This window comes from Theropithecus gelada, chromosome 19, assembly GCF_003255815.1.
Source record: "Theropithecus gelada isolate Dixy chromosome 19, Tgel_1.0, whole genome shotgun sequence".
Taxonomy (NCBI): Eukaryota; Metazoa; Chordata; class Mammalia; order Primates; family Cercopithecidae; genus Theropithecus; species Theropithecus gelada.
In genome coordinates this window covers 4,864,378-4,879,194 of record NC_037687.1, presented here as the reverse complement: position 1 = coordinate 4,879,194, position 14,817 = coordinate 4,864,378, and the positions used below count along the sequence as shown (strand labels likewise).

At 54.9% G+C, this 14,817-nt stretch overlaps 1 protein-coding gene across 1 annotated transcript in view; it reads right to left on the bottom strand.

The window, feature by feature from the left end:
- UHRF1 (ubiquitin like with PHD and ring finger domains 1) overlaps positions 1 to 14,344 on the bottom strand; it is a 56,717-nt gene extending 42,373 nt beyond the window's left edge. Inside the window, exons 1-2 of the mRNA XM_025368823.1 lie at positions 14,125 to 14,344; positions 12,746 to 12,908 (exon numbers count right to left, since the gene is read on the bottom strand). Coding sequence (XP_025224608.1) covers positions 12,746 to 12,908; positions 14,125 to 14,306 — 345 coding nt within the window. The 5' untranslated portion in view covers positions 14,307 to 14,344. The remainder of the gene's footprint in view (positions 1 to 12,745; positions 12,909 to 14,124) is intronic.
- Positions 14,345 to 14,817: the final 473 nt, after the last annotated feature.

Genomic DNA, 14,817 nt, shown 5'->3' with positions numbered 1-14,817 from the left:
AAAAAAAAAAAAAAATAAAAAAAATAAAAAAAAAAAAGAAAATAAAGTTTATTAATTTTTTTTTTTTTTTTTTAAAAGGGGCTGGGCACAGTGGCTTACTCTGTAATCCCAGCATTTTGGGAGGCCAAGGTGGGCAGATCACTTGAGGCCAGGAGTTCGAGAGCAGCCTGGGCAACATCGCCAAACCCCGTCTCTACTAAATTAGCCAGGCATGGTGGTGGGTGCATGTAATCCCAATTATTCGAGAGGCTGAGGCAAGAGAATCACCTGAACCCAGGAGGCGGAGGTTGCAGTGAGCCGGGATCTCGCCACTGCACTCCACCCCAGGCGACAGAACAAGTCTCCGTCTTAAAAATAAATAAATAAATAAGAGAGAGAGAAATCAAGGGCCCCCAGTATCACTGGGGCAGGGAAAGCAGCACAGGGCAAGCCACACGGAGCTCAGAGGGATGGACACGGCACTCATCTGCATCCGGGCCAGCACCTCTGTGGCCAGGCACAACCCCCTTGCCAAAGCTGACATTTGGGGTGGGGTCGCTCTCTGGAGTGGGGCCATCCTGGGCCCTGCAGGGTGTGGATCAGCACTCCGGGCCTCCACACACTCCATGCCAGGAGCGCCCCTGAGTCATGCATGTCCCCAGACATCCCCCAGTGTCCCCTGGAGGGGAGAATCACCCGCAGTGAGCACCCAAGCTAGAGCAGCCCTCACGTGTGTCCGAAGACCACGTGCACAGAGGGGCAGCTGCTCGTCCTGTGTTTCCAGCAGCGTTATTTGCCAGAACAGCGTGGGCATCCTGAGCTCCAGCCAGCGGGAGCACAGCTCAGCTGCGTGGGGCAGCCAGGGACAGCCAGGCAGAGGGGCCTTGACACACGAGGGAAACCAGCCCACTGCAGAGGACGGAAAACACAGTCCCAGCACCACCAAGACGGAGGACCGGTCGGGGGTGCAGCCCTGGGCAAGGGGCAGCCTGGAGAGCAGGCAGCCAGCACGGTGGCTAGGGGCCAAAAACCAAGTGACCTGGACAGCAGAAGGCGGCAGGAGGAGCGGACGGAGCCAGGAGGGGGTCAGACGGTCGGACTCTGTCCTGCCGGACTCAGACAGAGGACAAGTCGGGGAGGAGCAAGACCGAGGAGGGGAGGCCAGGGAGGCAGAGTCAAGTAGGGAAGCAGGGCCGATGAGAACTGGCAGCGGGTGGGCAGGGGGACAAGGGCTATGGACTGGGCAGACAGGAGGGATCCAATGAGGGGCCCTGGCCAGGCTAATGGGCAGCCCCTGACACGCAGGAGCAGCTAGGGGAGCCAGGCCTGCAGTCCCAGCCCATCCCCTCTCATCTGTCACTAAGGACAGCATCCATGCCACCCTCACTGGGCCTGACCGGCTGCCCTTCCATGACTTCAGCCCTTCCTGCATCAGAAAGGTGAGGTGCACAGAAGCACCTTGCTTAGCATGGGCTACATAGGAGGGACAGGAAGTGTCTCCCAGTACAATGGTGTAGACAGGGGCAAATCAGGCAGGGAAGTGGGGATGGGGCCTGGCCCAGGCTGGCACCAAACTCTGACTGCACAATACGACTCACGAGCTGGCCTGGCAGCCTCCTGATGCCACCTCTAGAACATTCCAGAAGGGACCCATAGCAGGCAGGGGGAAGCTTGGTTATGGTTAAGTTCTGACTCCACAGGTGAGAGAAAACACGGTCAGTAAGGCAGTCATTGTTCTAAAGTTATAAAGAGTCAGGCACGGTGGCTCACGCCTGTAATCCCAGCACTTACGGAGGCCGAGGGCGGGTGGATTACCTAAGGTCAGGAGTTCGAGACCAGCCTGGCCAACATGGCAAAACCCCGTCTCTACTAGAAACACAAAAAATTAGCTGGGCGTGGTTACAGGCGCCTGTAGTACCAGCTACTCGGGAAGCTGTGGCATGAGAATTGCTTGAACCCAAGAGGCATAGTTTGCAATGAGCTGAGATCACGCCACTGCACTCCAGCCTGGGCAACAGAGCAAGACCCCATTTCAAAAATAAATAAATAAATAAATAAATACATGAAAAACAAAAGGCTGGGTCTGGTGGCTCACGCCTGTAATCCCAGCACTTTGGGAGGCCGAGGCAGGCAGATCACTTGAGATCAGGAGTTCAAGAATAGCCTGGCCAACATGGTGATACTCCATCTCTACTAAAAATACAAAAATTAGGCCAGGCGCGGTGGCTCAAGCCTGTAATCCCAGCACTTTGGGAGGCCGAGACGGGTGGATCACGAGGTCAGGAGATCGAGACAATCCTGGCTAACACAGTGAAAACCCGTCTCTACTAAAAAATACAAAAAACTAGCCGGGCGAGGTGGCGGGCGCTTGTAGTCCCAGCTACTCGGGAGGCTCAGGCAGAAGAATGGCGTCAACCTGGGAGGCAGAGCTTGCAGTGAGCTGGGATCCGGCCACTGCACTGCAGCCTGGGCAAAAGAGCGAGACTTTGTCTCAAAAAAAAAAAAAAAAAATTAGTCGGATGTGGTGGCGCACGCCTGTAATCCCAGCTACTCATGAGACTAAGGCAGAAGAATCACTTGAACCCACAGGCAGTGAGCCAAAATTGCAGCATCATACTCCAGCCTAGGTGACAGAGCAAGACTGTCTCAAATGAATAAAGTAAATAAATATGGCCGCGCATGGTGGCTCACGCCTGTAATTCCAACACTTTGGGAGGCCAAGGCAGGTGGATCACAAGGTCAGCAGATCAAGACCATCCTGACTAACACGGTAAAACCCAGTCTCTACTAAAAAAAAATACAAAAAACTAGCCGGGCGTGGTAGCGGGCACCTGTAGTCCCAGCTACTCGGGAGGCTGAGGCAGGAGAAGGGTGTGAACCCGGGAGGCAGAGTTTGCATCGAGCAGAGATCGCACCACTGCACTCCAGCCTGGGCGACAGAGCAAGACTCAGTCTCATAAATAAACAAATAAATACAAATACAAATACAAATCAAGTTTTTAAGACTTGCCTTGTATGTGGTCAGTTTCCCTAAGCACTCCTTGTGGCCTGAGAAGAATGTGTTTTCTTTCTTGCTGGGTTCAGATTCCATCCATGTCATTACGGTAACCCTGTTACTCGTTTTGTTCAAATCATCTATATCTTTATCAATTTTCTTTTTCTTCTTAAAACAGGGTCTCCCTCCCTGTTGCCCAGGCTGGAGTGCAGTGGTGTGACCATGGCTCACTGCAACCTCGACCTCCTGGGCTCAAGCGATCCTCCTGCCTCAGCCCCTCCGAGTAACTGGGACTACAGGCATGGGCCATCACGTCCAGAAAGCTTTTTGTATTTCTTGTACAGACGGGGTTTCTCCATGTTGCCCATGCTGGTCTCAAATTCCTGGGCTCAACTGATCCTCCCGACTTAGCCTCCCAAAATGCTGGGATTATAGGACTAAGCTACCCTGCCAGGCATCCTGACCAACTTTCTTTTTTTGTTTTTTGAGACGGAGTTTCACTCTTGTTGCCCAGGCTGGAGTGCAACGGTGCAATCTTGGCTAAATGCAACCTCCACCTCCCAGGTTCAAGCGATTCTCCAGCCTCAGCCTCCCGAGTAGCTGGGATTACAGACCTGCGCCACCACGCCCAGCTGATTTTGTATTTTTGGTAGAGACAGGGTTTCACCATGTTGGCCAGGATGGTTTCAATCTCCTGACCTCGTGATCCGCCCACCTCAGCCTCCCAAAGTGCTGGGATTACAGGCGTGAGCCACGGGGCCCGGCCCTCCTGACCGATTTCCTATCTGCATGATCTATGAGCCACTGGGGAAGATGCACTGAAATGCCTGTACCTATGATGTCTGTGTTACAGTTACAACATCTGTAACCTGCTTCAAAATGATCCAATAGGAGCTGGTATGGTGGCTCACATCTGTAGTCCCAACTGCTTGGGAGGCTGAAGGTCACCTGAGCCCAGGAATTTGGGGCTGTCATGCAAAATGATCACATCTGTGAACAACCACTGTGCTCCAGCCTGGGCAACACAGCAAGATCCCATCTCTTAAACAATCCAGTCAGGTAGAGGTAAGTGGGTGGGGTAGAAATGAGCAAAATGAACAAGATCAGACACAGCAGACGACTACTTCAGAGGGTGATGGGTACATGGGACTTTTTTCTTTTCTTTTTTTTTTTTTTTTGAGACGGAGTCTCACTGTCACCCAGGCTGAAGTGCAGTGGTTCAGTCTCGGCTCACTGCAACCTCTGTCTCCCGGGTTCAAGCAATTTTCCCGCCTCAGCCTCCTGAATGGCTGAGAGTGCAGGCGCATGCCAGCACACCCGGCTAATTTTTGTATCTTTGGTAGGGATGAGGTTTCACCATGTTGGCGGGCTGGTCTCCTATCATTGACCTAGCGAAGTTAAATGTTCCTATTAAATGATACCACCATAGCCCTAACTCAAGGTCTACTACTGTGCCTAGTAAAAGGAGTGACTTAATCTAAAACCCACTTGCCATTTTCGGCAAAAGGAAAATCATTATTAGAAAACTTAAAATGGGCTGGGCACGGTGGCTCACGCCTGTAATCCCAGCACTTTGGGAGGCCGAGGCAGGTGGATCACGAGGTCAGATGGAGACCATCCTGGCTAACGTGGTGAAATCCTGTCTCTGCTAAAAATACAAAAAGTTGGGCCGGGCGCGGTGGCTCAAGCCTGTAATCCCAGCACTTTGGGAGGCCGAGACGGGCGGATCACGAGGTCAGGAGATCAAGACCATCCTGGCTAACATGGTGAAACCCCGTCTCTACTAAAAATACAAAAAACTAGCCGGGCGAGGTGGCGGGCGCCTGTAGTCCCAGCTACTCGGGAGGCTGAGGCAGGAGAATGGCGTAAACCCAGGAGGTGGAGCTTGCAGTGAGCTGAGATCCGGCCACTGCACTCCAGCCTGGGCGACAGAGCGAGACTCCGCCTCAAAAAAAAAAAAAAAAAAAAAATACAAAAAGTTAGCCGGCCGTGGTGGCAGGTGCCTGGAATCCCAGCTACTCGGGAGGCTGAGGCAGGAGAATGGCATGAGCCTGGGAAGTGGAGCATGTGGTGAGCCGAGATCGCACCACCTGCACTCCAGCCTGGGCGACAGAGCAAGACTCTGTCTCAAAAAAAAAAAAAGTTAAAATGGGGCTGGGTGCAGTGGCTCACGCCTGTAATCCCAGGTGTGATTTGAGAGGCCAAGACGGGAGGATCACTTGAGTCCGGGAGGTGAAGATCACCCGGGCAACATGGCAAAACCCATCACTACAAAATTTACCTCTAGTCCCAACTACCTGGAAGGCTGTGGTGGGAGGACTGCTTGAGCCCAAGAGGCGAGGGTTGCAGTGAGTTGAGATGGCGCCACTGCACTCCAGCCTGGGAGACACTGATACCCTGTCTCAAAAAAAAATAAAATAAAATAAAATAAAATGTCAGGAGCAGTGGCTCAGGCCTGTAATCCCAGCACTTTGGGAAGCTGAGGCAGAAGGATCATTTGAGGCCAGGAGTTCAAGACCAGCATGGGCAACATGGCAAGACCCCATCTCTACAAAAATGTTTAAAATTCGCCAGGTGTAGTGGTATACAGCCTATAGTCCCTGCTACTTGGGAGGCTGAGACAGGAGGATCACCTGAGCTCAGGAATTCGAGCCAGCAGTGAGCTAAGATCGTGCCACTGTACTCCAGCCTGGGCAACAGAGCAAGACCTTGTCTCAAAAAAAAAAAAAAAAAAAAAATCAGCCGCGCACGGTGGCTCACGCCTATAATCCCAGCACTTTGGAAGGCCAAGGCGGGCAGATAACTGGATGTCGGGAGTTAGAGACCAGCCTGACCAACATGGGAGAAACCTCATCTCTACTAAAAAATACAAAATGGGCTGGGCGTGGTGGCGCATGCCTGTCCTCCCAGCTACTCGGGAGGCTGCGGCAGGAGAATTGCTTGAACCCGGGAGGCGGAGCTTGCAACAAGCTGAGATCACGCCACTGCACTCCAGCCTGGGCGACAGAGCGAGACTCTGTCTCGAAAAAAAGAAAAAGAAAAGGAGGCCGGGCGCGGTGGCTCAAGCCTGTAATCCCAGCACTTTGGGAGGCCGAGACGGGCGGATCACGACGTCAGGAGATCGAGACCATCCTGGCTAACACAGTGAAACCCCGTCTCTACTAAAAAATACAAAAAACTAGCCGGGCGAGTTGGCGGGCGCCTGTAGTCCCAGCTACTCGGGAGGCTGAGGCAGGAGAATGGCGTAAACCCGGGAGGCGGAGCTTGCAGTGAGCTGAGATCTGGCCACTGCACTCCAGCCTAGGAGACAGAGCGAGACTCCGTCTCAAAAAAAAAAAAAAGAAAAAGAAAAGGAAAAAAAAAAAAAATGAAAACTTAAGACTAAAAGCTCGCTGCACCCCCCCACAGCCGCCCACTTCCTACCCCTCATGCCATATTCGGAGGATCTCTTTCAGGGTGCCGAACGCTGCCTAGCGGCACAGCAGGGAAGATACTAAGAGCCTCCGGGTTTGAGGAGTGGTGGCTGTCCAGTTGGCTTAGAGACAGCAACTTCCGGGATAGAAACCAAACGTTTAGGAGCTCAGCAAGGACCGTGTAAGCCTCGAACCAAGAAGGACCTCCAGCCGGAAGACAGAGCGCCTGCAGAGGCCTGACGGGACCCGGGGGGAAGGAAGTAAGAAACTGCTCTGCCTTCCTGGGGGGCAGCCACAGCTCCTGCTGGCTCGTCTCAGCGCCTCGGCGGCAACCTCAGGTGCGGGCAAGACAGACAGATGGAGGGAGAGAGGGGAGGAAGCAAAACCGATGCGGGAGGATCCCAGACCCAGAGGAGGCAGGACCCACAGGTGGGGGAGCGGCGGTGGCGTGGACAGCACCGCGAGGGCATCCCAGCACACAGGACGGGCGGAGGGCTAGTGACAGCGGAACTCCGTCCTTCGACCCGGCTGGGTCACCGCTGAGACACTAGAGCAGCACTTCGGAGGTCAGTGAGGTCAACGTGACCGCCACCAAGACACTACCATCACTGTCGCTGCCAGTTTCCCTCTTGAGGTCTCAGGAGGGCAAGGGGCATCTTTGGAGGCTGCGTCACCAGGGACGGCTCCGCCATGTTGACAGCTAAAAGAGGGGGCACGCTTGTCTTCTTGTGCTTTGAATTTCTCAGCTTTCAATTTATTTGTTTTTTTTGTTTGTTTTTTTGAGACAAAGTCTCACTCTGTCTCCCAGGCTGGGGTGCAGTGGTACAGTCTTGGCTTACTGCAGCCTCTACCTTCCAGGCTCAAGTGATCCTCCCACCTTGGCCTCCCAAGTAGCTAGGACTACAGGCATGCGCCACCACGCCCGGCTAATTTTCATGATTTTTGTAGAGACGGGGTCTTGCTACATGACCCAGGCTGGTCTCGAACTCCCAACCTCAAGCGATCCTCTTGCCTCAACCTCCCAAAGTGCTGGGATTACAGGCGTAAGCCACCATGCCTGGCCTCAATTTTTAACACAGTGACAACCGACAGACAGAATCCACAGACACAGGCTCCTGGGGCTCTTGGATCATTCTGGAAGATGTAAAGGGGTCCTGAGATCCGTTTGAGAACCCCTGACCTGGAAGAACGCCAACACGGCACACGTAAGGATCTGTTCCAACACATTCCACAGCAGCATTCTTCCTAGCCAGAAAACCCGGACACACCAACTGAGGCTGGATCAAAGTGTGCAATCTAATTGACCAACTATGTCCCCAGGGACAATTCTGGCCTGCACCTACTTTGTTTTGGTTTTATGTTTTTTTATTTTTCTTTTTTGAGATAGAATCTTGCTCTGTCGCCCAGACTGGAGTGCAGTAGTGGGACCTCAGCTCACTGCAACCTCCACCTCCCAGGTTCAAGCGATTCTCCTGTCTCAGCCTCCTAAGTAACTGGGACTACAGGCATGCGCCACCACATCCGCCTCATTTTTGTATTTTTAGTAGAGACGGGGTTTCATCATGTTGGCAGGGTGGTGTCGAACTCCTGACCTCAGGTGATCCACCTGCCTTGGCCTCCCAAAGTGCGGGGATTACAACCATGAGCTACTGCACCCGGCCATACCTGTTTTTATAAATCAAGCTTTATTGGAACAAAGCCACACCCACCCATTTACCGATTGTCTACAGCTGCTCTGGGGGCCACTACAGCAGCGGTGAGTAATCCTAACAGAGGCCGTGCACTCTAACAGGGAGCCCTCCTGGGGGAGGGATGCAACAGTGGGTGGGAGCTGGTGGTGGGGACCCTCCCTTCTGCAGCCAGAAGGGCAGGCCTCTGCAAGGGGGCTGTCCAGTGGGGACACCCGAGGCATCACTATGACAAGTGACCCTTGCAAGGCCATTCCTGGGCCACCATTTCAACTGAGGCATCAGACTGACTCTAATCCTGCCTTTGAGGCATGGAAGTCTCAGGATATTTGTGGTTGTCATGACTGGTAGGGTAGGGTGCTCTGGCATGGAGTGGGTGGAGGCCAGGGACGCTGCTCAGCACCCTGCAGTGCCCAGTACAGCCCCAGCCGGAGGATGACCTGGCCCCAAACAGCCACAGTGCAGAGCGGGAGAAGCCCTGTGCTAAGAGATTTATTTCACTTTCATTGTGAGCCAGGCACGGGGCTCACTCCGCCCTTCACATTCATAATCTCATTGAATTCGCACTGCGCTACAACGTGGTAGGTATTAGCCCTGTCTAAAATAAGATGATGTGGGAGCTGGCGAGTCTCTGGCCAGGGATGCTGAAAAGATTACGTACAGTGCAGTGTTGTACCTGAGCAGGTTAAAGGCGCCACGAAAGACAGCTATTGTTATTTTGATGTGCAGCCAAAAAGAAAAAAGACTGGGGGATGGGGAGCTGCAGATGCCTCTCCCGTTGCCTACGCTGGGCCGCCCGCCCAAACTCACTGCCATCAGCTCCCTGCCTTCCCGCCCATCAAGCGACATCACTGCCACCCTATTCAGCCCAAGTGAGGCCACCACAAGATCCTCCATATTCCGAGACAGACCCAACTCTGTTCTGCTCTGGGGTCTCCATCAACTTCACCGTAGACCTTGGGCTGCTAGGCCAAGTTTCTTTAAACAGGACAAAAAAGGACTGTGAACACTCTAGAACATTCTATAAGGACAACGGCCCATTTGCGCCCACCGGGAACTGCGTTGCTTTCTCTCACGTTAGCCTGGGGGCCTGCAGACTTCACGTGGCGCTGGGAGGTGCTGCTGTGTGCCTCTGTGCCCCCCTCCCTCCACCGTCCAAACCTCCCTGCCACCAGCTCACTTTCCGAGCCATCCAAGTGGGGAAACTGCATCACCTCTCTGGGGCCCGGAAGACAGAAGCAACGACACGATCTCTTAAAGCTACTGCATGGGGGCCGGGTGCAATGGCTCCGGCCTGTAATCCCAGCACTTCGGGAGGCCAAGGGGGGTGGTGAATCACCTGAGGTCGGGAGTTCGAGACCAGCCTGACCAACATGGAGAAACCCCATCTCTACTAAAAATACAAAAAAAAAAAAAAAAAAAAAAAAAAGCAGCCAGGCATGGTGGCGCACACCTGTAGTCCCAGCTACTCCGGAGGCTGAGGCAGAAGAAATCACTTGAACTCAGGAGGCAGAGGTTGAGGTAAGCCAGGATCATGCCATTGCACTCCAGCTTGGGCAACAAGAGCGAAACTCCGTCTCGAGAGAAAAAAAACTACTGCATAGGGAACAGCCACAGGGTTAGGGAACAAAGAGGCGGTTATGAAGGTTACGTAGGAACACGGAATCTTTTCATAACTACCAGAGCTGACCTGGGAGACGAAATTCAGTGTTGAGAGCCCAGTCTCAGAAACCAAAATCTCAGGTTCCAATCCCAGCTCCCTGTTCAGTCCGGGTGAGTTCCGGTAGAGCTAGGGCCGGGTATCATCACTGCCAACATCCTGACAATTAAAAGCACAATGTACGTTGGCTGGGCACAGTGGTTCACACCTGTAATCCCAGCACTTTGGGAGACTGAGGTAGGTGGATCACCTGAGGTCAAGAGTTTGAAACCAGCCTGGCCAACATGGTGAAACTCCATCTCTATTAAAAATACAAAAAATTGGCCGGGCGTGGTGGCTCAAGCCTGTAATCCCAGCAATTTGGGAGGCCGAGAGGGGCGGATCACGAGGTCAGGAGATCGAGACCATCCTGGCTAACACGGTGAAACCCCGTCTCTACTAAAAAAGTACAAAAAAATTAGCCGGACATGGTGGCGGGCGCCTGTAGTCCCAGCTACTCGGGAGGCTGAGGCAGGAGAATGGCGTGAACCTGGGAGGCGGAGCTTGCAGTGAGCCGAGATCGCGCCACTGCACTCCAGCCTGGGCGACAGAGCAAGACTCCTCAAAAAAAAAAAAACAACAACAAAAAATTAGTCAGGCGTGGTGGTGGGCGCCTGTAATCCCAGCTACTTAGGAGGCTGAGGTAGGAGGATCGCTTGAACTTGGGAGGTGAAGGTTGCAGTGAGCCCAGATGGCACCACTGCACTCGAGCCTGGGCAACAAGAGTGAAACTCCATCTCAAAAAAAAAAAAAAGAAAGAAAAGCACAATGTATGTGTCTAATTAACATAAGTGTTCCTGTCATTGTCACACTAAACTTAGAGATGTGACAGAAACTATTGTATGACTCAAGTATTATGTTACAAATGAGGGGAGATAGGGGTTTTGGGTTGCATGGATGTAGACATTTGTCAAAATTATTCAGTCTGTTTAACATCTGTTTCACTATACTCAAAGTTTTTTGGCCAGGCACAGTAGCTCATGCCTGTAACCCCAACACTTTGGGAGGCCAAGGCAGGAGGGTCACTTGAGCCCAGGAGACCACCCTGGGCAGCATAATAAGACCCCATCTCTACAAAATATACAAAAACTAGCCAGGCATGGTGGTACACGCCTATAGTCCTAGCTACTTTGGAGGCTGAGGCTGGAGGACTGCTTGAGCCCAGGAAACTGAGGCTGTAGTGAGCTGTGATTGTGCCACTGCACCACAGCCTGGGCAGAATGAGATCCTGTCTCAATAAGAAAAAAAAAAAAACAGTAAGAACAGAACCAAAAACAAATACTGAGCTCTAGTTACTGATGGTGTGCTGCAGTAATTAGGGGAAAGGTAGACTGGTGTCTGCAACTTACTTTGAAATGCATCCCAAAAAGATGGCTTGGTGGGCATAGAGAAAGACAGAGCGCTTCATCATAAACCTCATACGTCAGAATATCGATGGTAAAATCTACATGGCAGGTGTGTTTAGGTGTTTTCCCATTCCTGCGTGGGTGAAATGCAAAAATTAAAATGCTAGCTCGGTGACTGGCATAGAGTGGATACTCAGCATTATCTCCTCTCCTGAACTTGGGAGCATGAGAGTCCAACCCGCCATTGAGCTACCCCGTGAACTTAGCAGGTCTGTGCAGGCTTCAGAAACTTTGTGAAATGAAGCCTTCTGTGCTAACCCAATAGGCTGAGCAGCAAATCAAAATCAGTTTGGATGCCACAAAGGGAGCACGCATCGTAGGAGGAGGGAGGAAGAGCGCGCCAGGCGGAGCTCCTCTGTTGAGCCCGGCCCTGCCTCTTCCCTGCGCGCACGCGGCTGCACGATCGACTCCTCAAGTTCTTCAGATCGCCTCCTCCCGGGGCAGGGCGGGCTAACTCAGATTCTTACGACTCAAGTCATCACGTCTCTTACGGGAAGAGGGCTAAGGAAGGTCTACTGCGTGCAAGCCGGAGAAATTAATCATCAGATCTCATCTGGAGTGAGCAGGCATGATCCTCCCAGCCCCCAAAAAACCTGGCCCGGCGCGGTGTTTATTTTCCAACCTAGACACCAGATGGCAGCAGTACCCGGTTCAAAATCCAACAACAACACGGTGGGGTACACGCAGCTCAACTGACAACTTTTAATCCAGTTCCAGTAGTCTATGCCCGTCCCCACGGTCCAACCATCTCCAGCAGATGGGACCTACACCTTCAATCACCCTGTTTCATCCTGCCGGGAAACCCCACTCACAGTAGGTCCCGCAGTCCCCCACAAAAACACCCACCAAAGTAGAACCCCCAACCCCCCCAGGTGCCAATGGAGGGAGCGTCCCAAACGTGGCAGCTATGAAATCAAAGGGGGCCATTTTAAATGCAACGAGGGGCTGGGGAAAGAACAGAGAAAGAGATGAAGGCCGGTGGACCCCTCGGGGACCATGCGCCCCAGGTCACCAGCAGCGGCGGCACAGCAGGCTCAGAGTGGCGGAAATTCCTGATTAGCAAGCGCCATCTCCAGACTCTGAATAAGCTAATCCAAATTTTTAGAAAAAAAACACTCTGGGGTCTGACGCTTAACTGGTACAGGCTGTGAGTAATTAATTGGTGGTGGATGTTTAAAAAAGAAAACCTGGTCCCTTCCGTCCTAGCTACGGGATGGTCCTGGGCCCTTTCTCGAAAATTCCTCAGTCTTCCATCGGCCACCTCCAAAACTTCTTTCTCTAGCCATTATTTTGAGGGGGAGCTTTGAAAAAATAAGTTTAAAAGCCCAGACCCTATAGATTCGAGGACCAGCCGCCAGCCCAGCATGTCAATCTGTGAGTCCTCCCTTTGTTCCTTCCTCTCGCAGGCATTTGAGGTTTCTGTGGACTTCTCCTTCCGGGAGAGGTGAAGTGGGACCGGACGAGGTTGTGGGGGGGGAGGTGGGAGGGAGAAAGTATCGGCTGGTGGCTGCAGAGGCGCGGGGCCTGGACCAGGCATAGAACAAAGGTGCTGGCGGCGGGTGTACCTGTTTGCCCCTGTAGAACAGCCTCTGCAGGCCTGGCTCCACGTGGAACAGCTCCTGGATCTTCCGCCTCAGCTCCTCCACCTTGGTCAGCCTGGACAGCGAGTCCACCGTGTGGGTCTGCCTCCCGTCCATGGTCCGAACCTGGATCCACATGGTGTCGGCGCTGAGGGAAGAGACAGCAAAAACCCCAGATCAGTTTTACCAACACCTCCAAGGCATACCATGCTCTAAGGAGTCGGGGTTGCTTTTGTCCGGCCTGTGGACAGCAGGAAACTCCCAGGATGCCCTCCCAGTCCTCCTATACAGCCAGACCCCGGCCAGGGCCAGACACAGTAAATTAAGGACTTAACGCATTAACAACTAGCCAGGTGTTGAAGATTGAGGAGGAAGGAGAATGAAAAGAGGGAATTGAAAGGAAAGCAAAAGGTCCAACCCATCCCTCCTTCCCCACGACCAGAGGAGGAAGGAGGCCTGGGCCAAGTGGCCGAGTTGGTTCGTTTACTCATTTCATTCATTGATTCATTCATTCCTCGGATTCCTATTTACGGAAGAGGGAATGCCAGAAGTCCAGCGCGGGCCGGAACTTCAGAAGTCCCGGGGGAACTCAACCAAGTGCGACTGAGACGAAAAAACCCCACCCGAGATCCGCGGGTCCCGGGACCCCTCGGTGCCCGCCCCCCCCCCCCTCCTTGCTGCCCCCCAAACGCGCGCGTGCGCGACCGGGCCCGCCCCGCGGTGGCCATGGCAACTGGCCGCCCGTCCCGGCCACCCCCGCCCGCGCGCCCCGCGACTCACCTCGGCCCCCAACTCCCGGCAGCTCGCGCCCCTCCAAACCCTAGACCCCCGGCGTCCCTCCCGCACTCCCACCGGTCCGCGCGGGTCGCGCCAGCAGCCCACGCCCACCCCCGCCGCCGGGACGACCAAGGGGCCCCAGCTCGCCAAGTCCCGCCCCCCTTCACTTGAGCCGCTTCTTATTGGCTCCGCCGCACCCGGCCGCCCCGCCCCGCTCGCCCCCCATTGGCCCAGATGCGCCCGGGGAGCTCAGGGCGCGCGAAATCGGGCTCGGGCGCGACAATTGAATCGCGGGGCGCCCCGCGCGCAGGCGCGGAGCCTGACATCCTCCCCGGCGGCTTGCCGGGCCCTCCCCCACCCGGTGCGCTCGACCCCCAGCCGGGCTCCGGGGACGCAGCGCTGGTCCCGGCTCCAGCCGGGTATGTGTCGGGGAGCGACTCCCAAGGGTTCGGCGGAAGGGGAGGCCCTGGATCCCGGGACAGAGTGAGGGACACGAGTGCGCCCGTGTTGGCCGCGCGGGAAAGTTTTGTAAAGTCCCCGAGCCCCGTGCGCCTGGCCCGGGCTGGCACCCCGACCCGGCGGCTCACCTCTCTGGTCGCCGCAAACCGCTTGTCTGTCTGCGCGCCCGGCCCGGCTGGGGATAGCTATGAAGCCGCGTGCGTGGCCCGGACCCCCCGCGGACGTGCGTGCGACCCGGAGCGCCCGCTCGGCAAATGCTGCCCGCCGCGCTGCCAGCTGCTCTGATTTTTTTCCCGCGAAAACTCGGCATTTGGGAGTTGCGGGGCCGCAGGAGGCCGTGCCGGGGGCGGGCGCCTGCCTCCTGATTGGCCGGCGCAGTGGCGGGAAGCGAGAAAGAGGGTGGGGGGCGCCCCCTCCTCTGTCCACGGCGCCTCCGCCCAGCGGGCCACGGCTCCGCCTAGCCTTGCGCGCTCTGCTGGGCGCGCCCAGCGTGCAAAGGGTCTGCGTGGCAGGGCCTGGTCACCCCCCGCACGTGGGCCCCCCCAGGAGCCTTGGGGACCCCCAGGGTACAGACCCCCTGACCTCTTAAGTCCAAGTCCGTTCGCAGGTCCCCAGTCGCACGCATTGACCAGTAGGTCTAAGAAGGCCAGAATCAATGTGTAAATACTGCGAGGGAATGTGGGGGGCCCCTAGGAGACCACCTGCACCCCGATGGCTCGCCTGATCGCCCCAAGCCCCACTGCCTGGCGTCAGGGCCTGCCAGGGCTCTCCACCCTACCCACCCGCAGGGCTTGTTTGCTGTCTTTTCCCGCCTCGTTTTC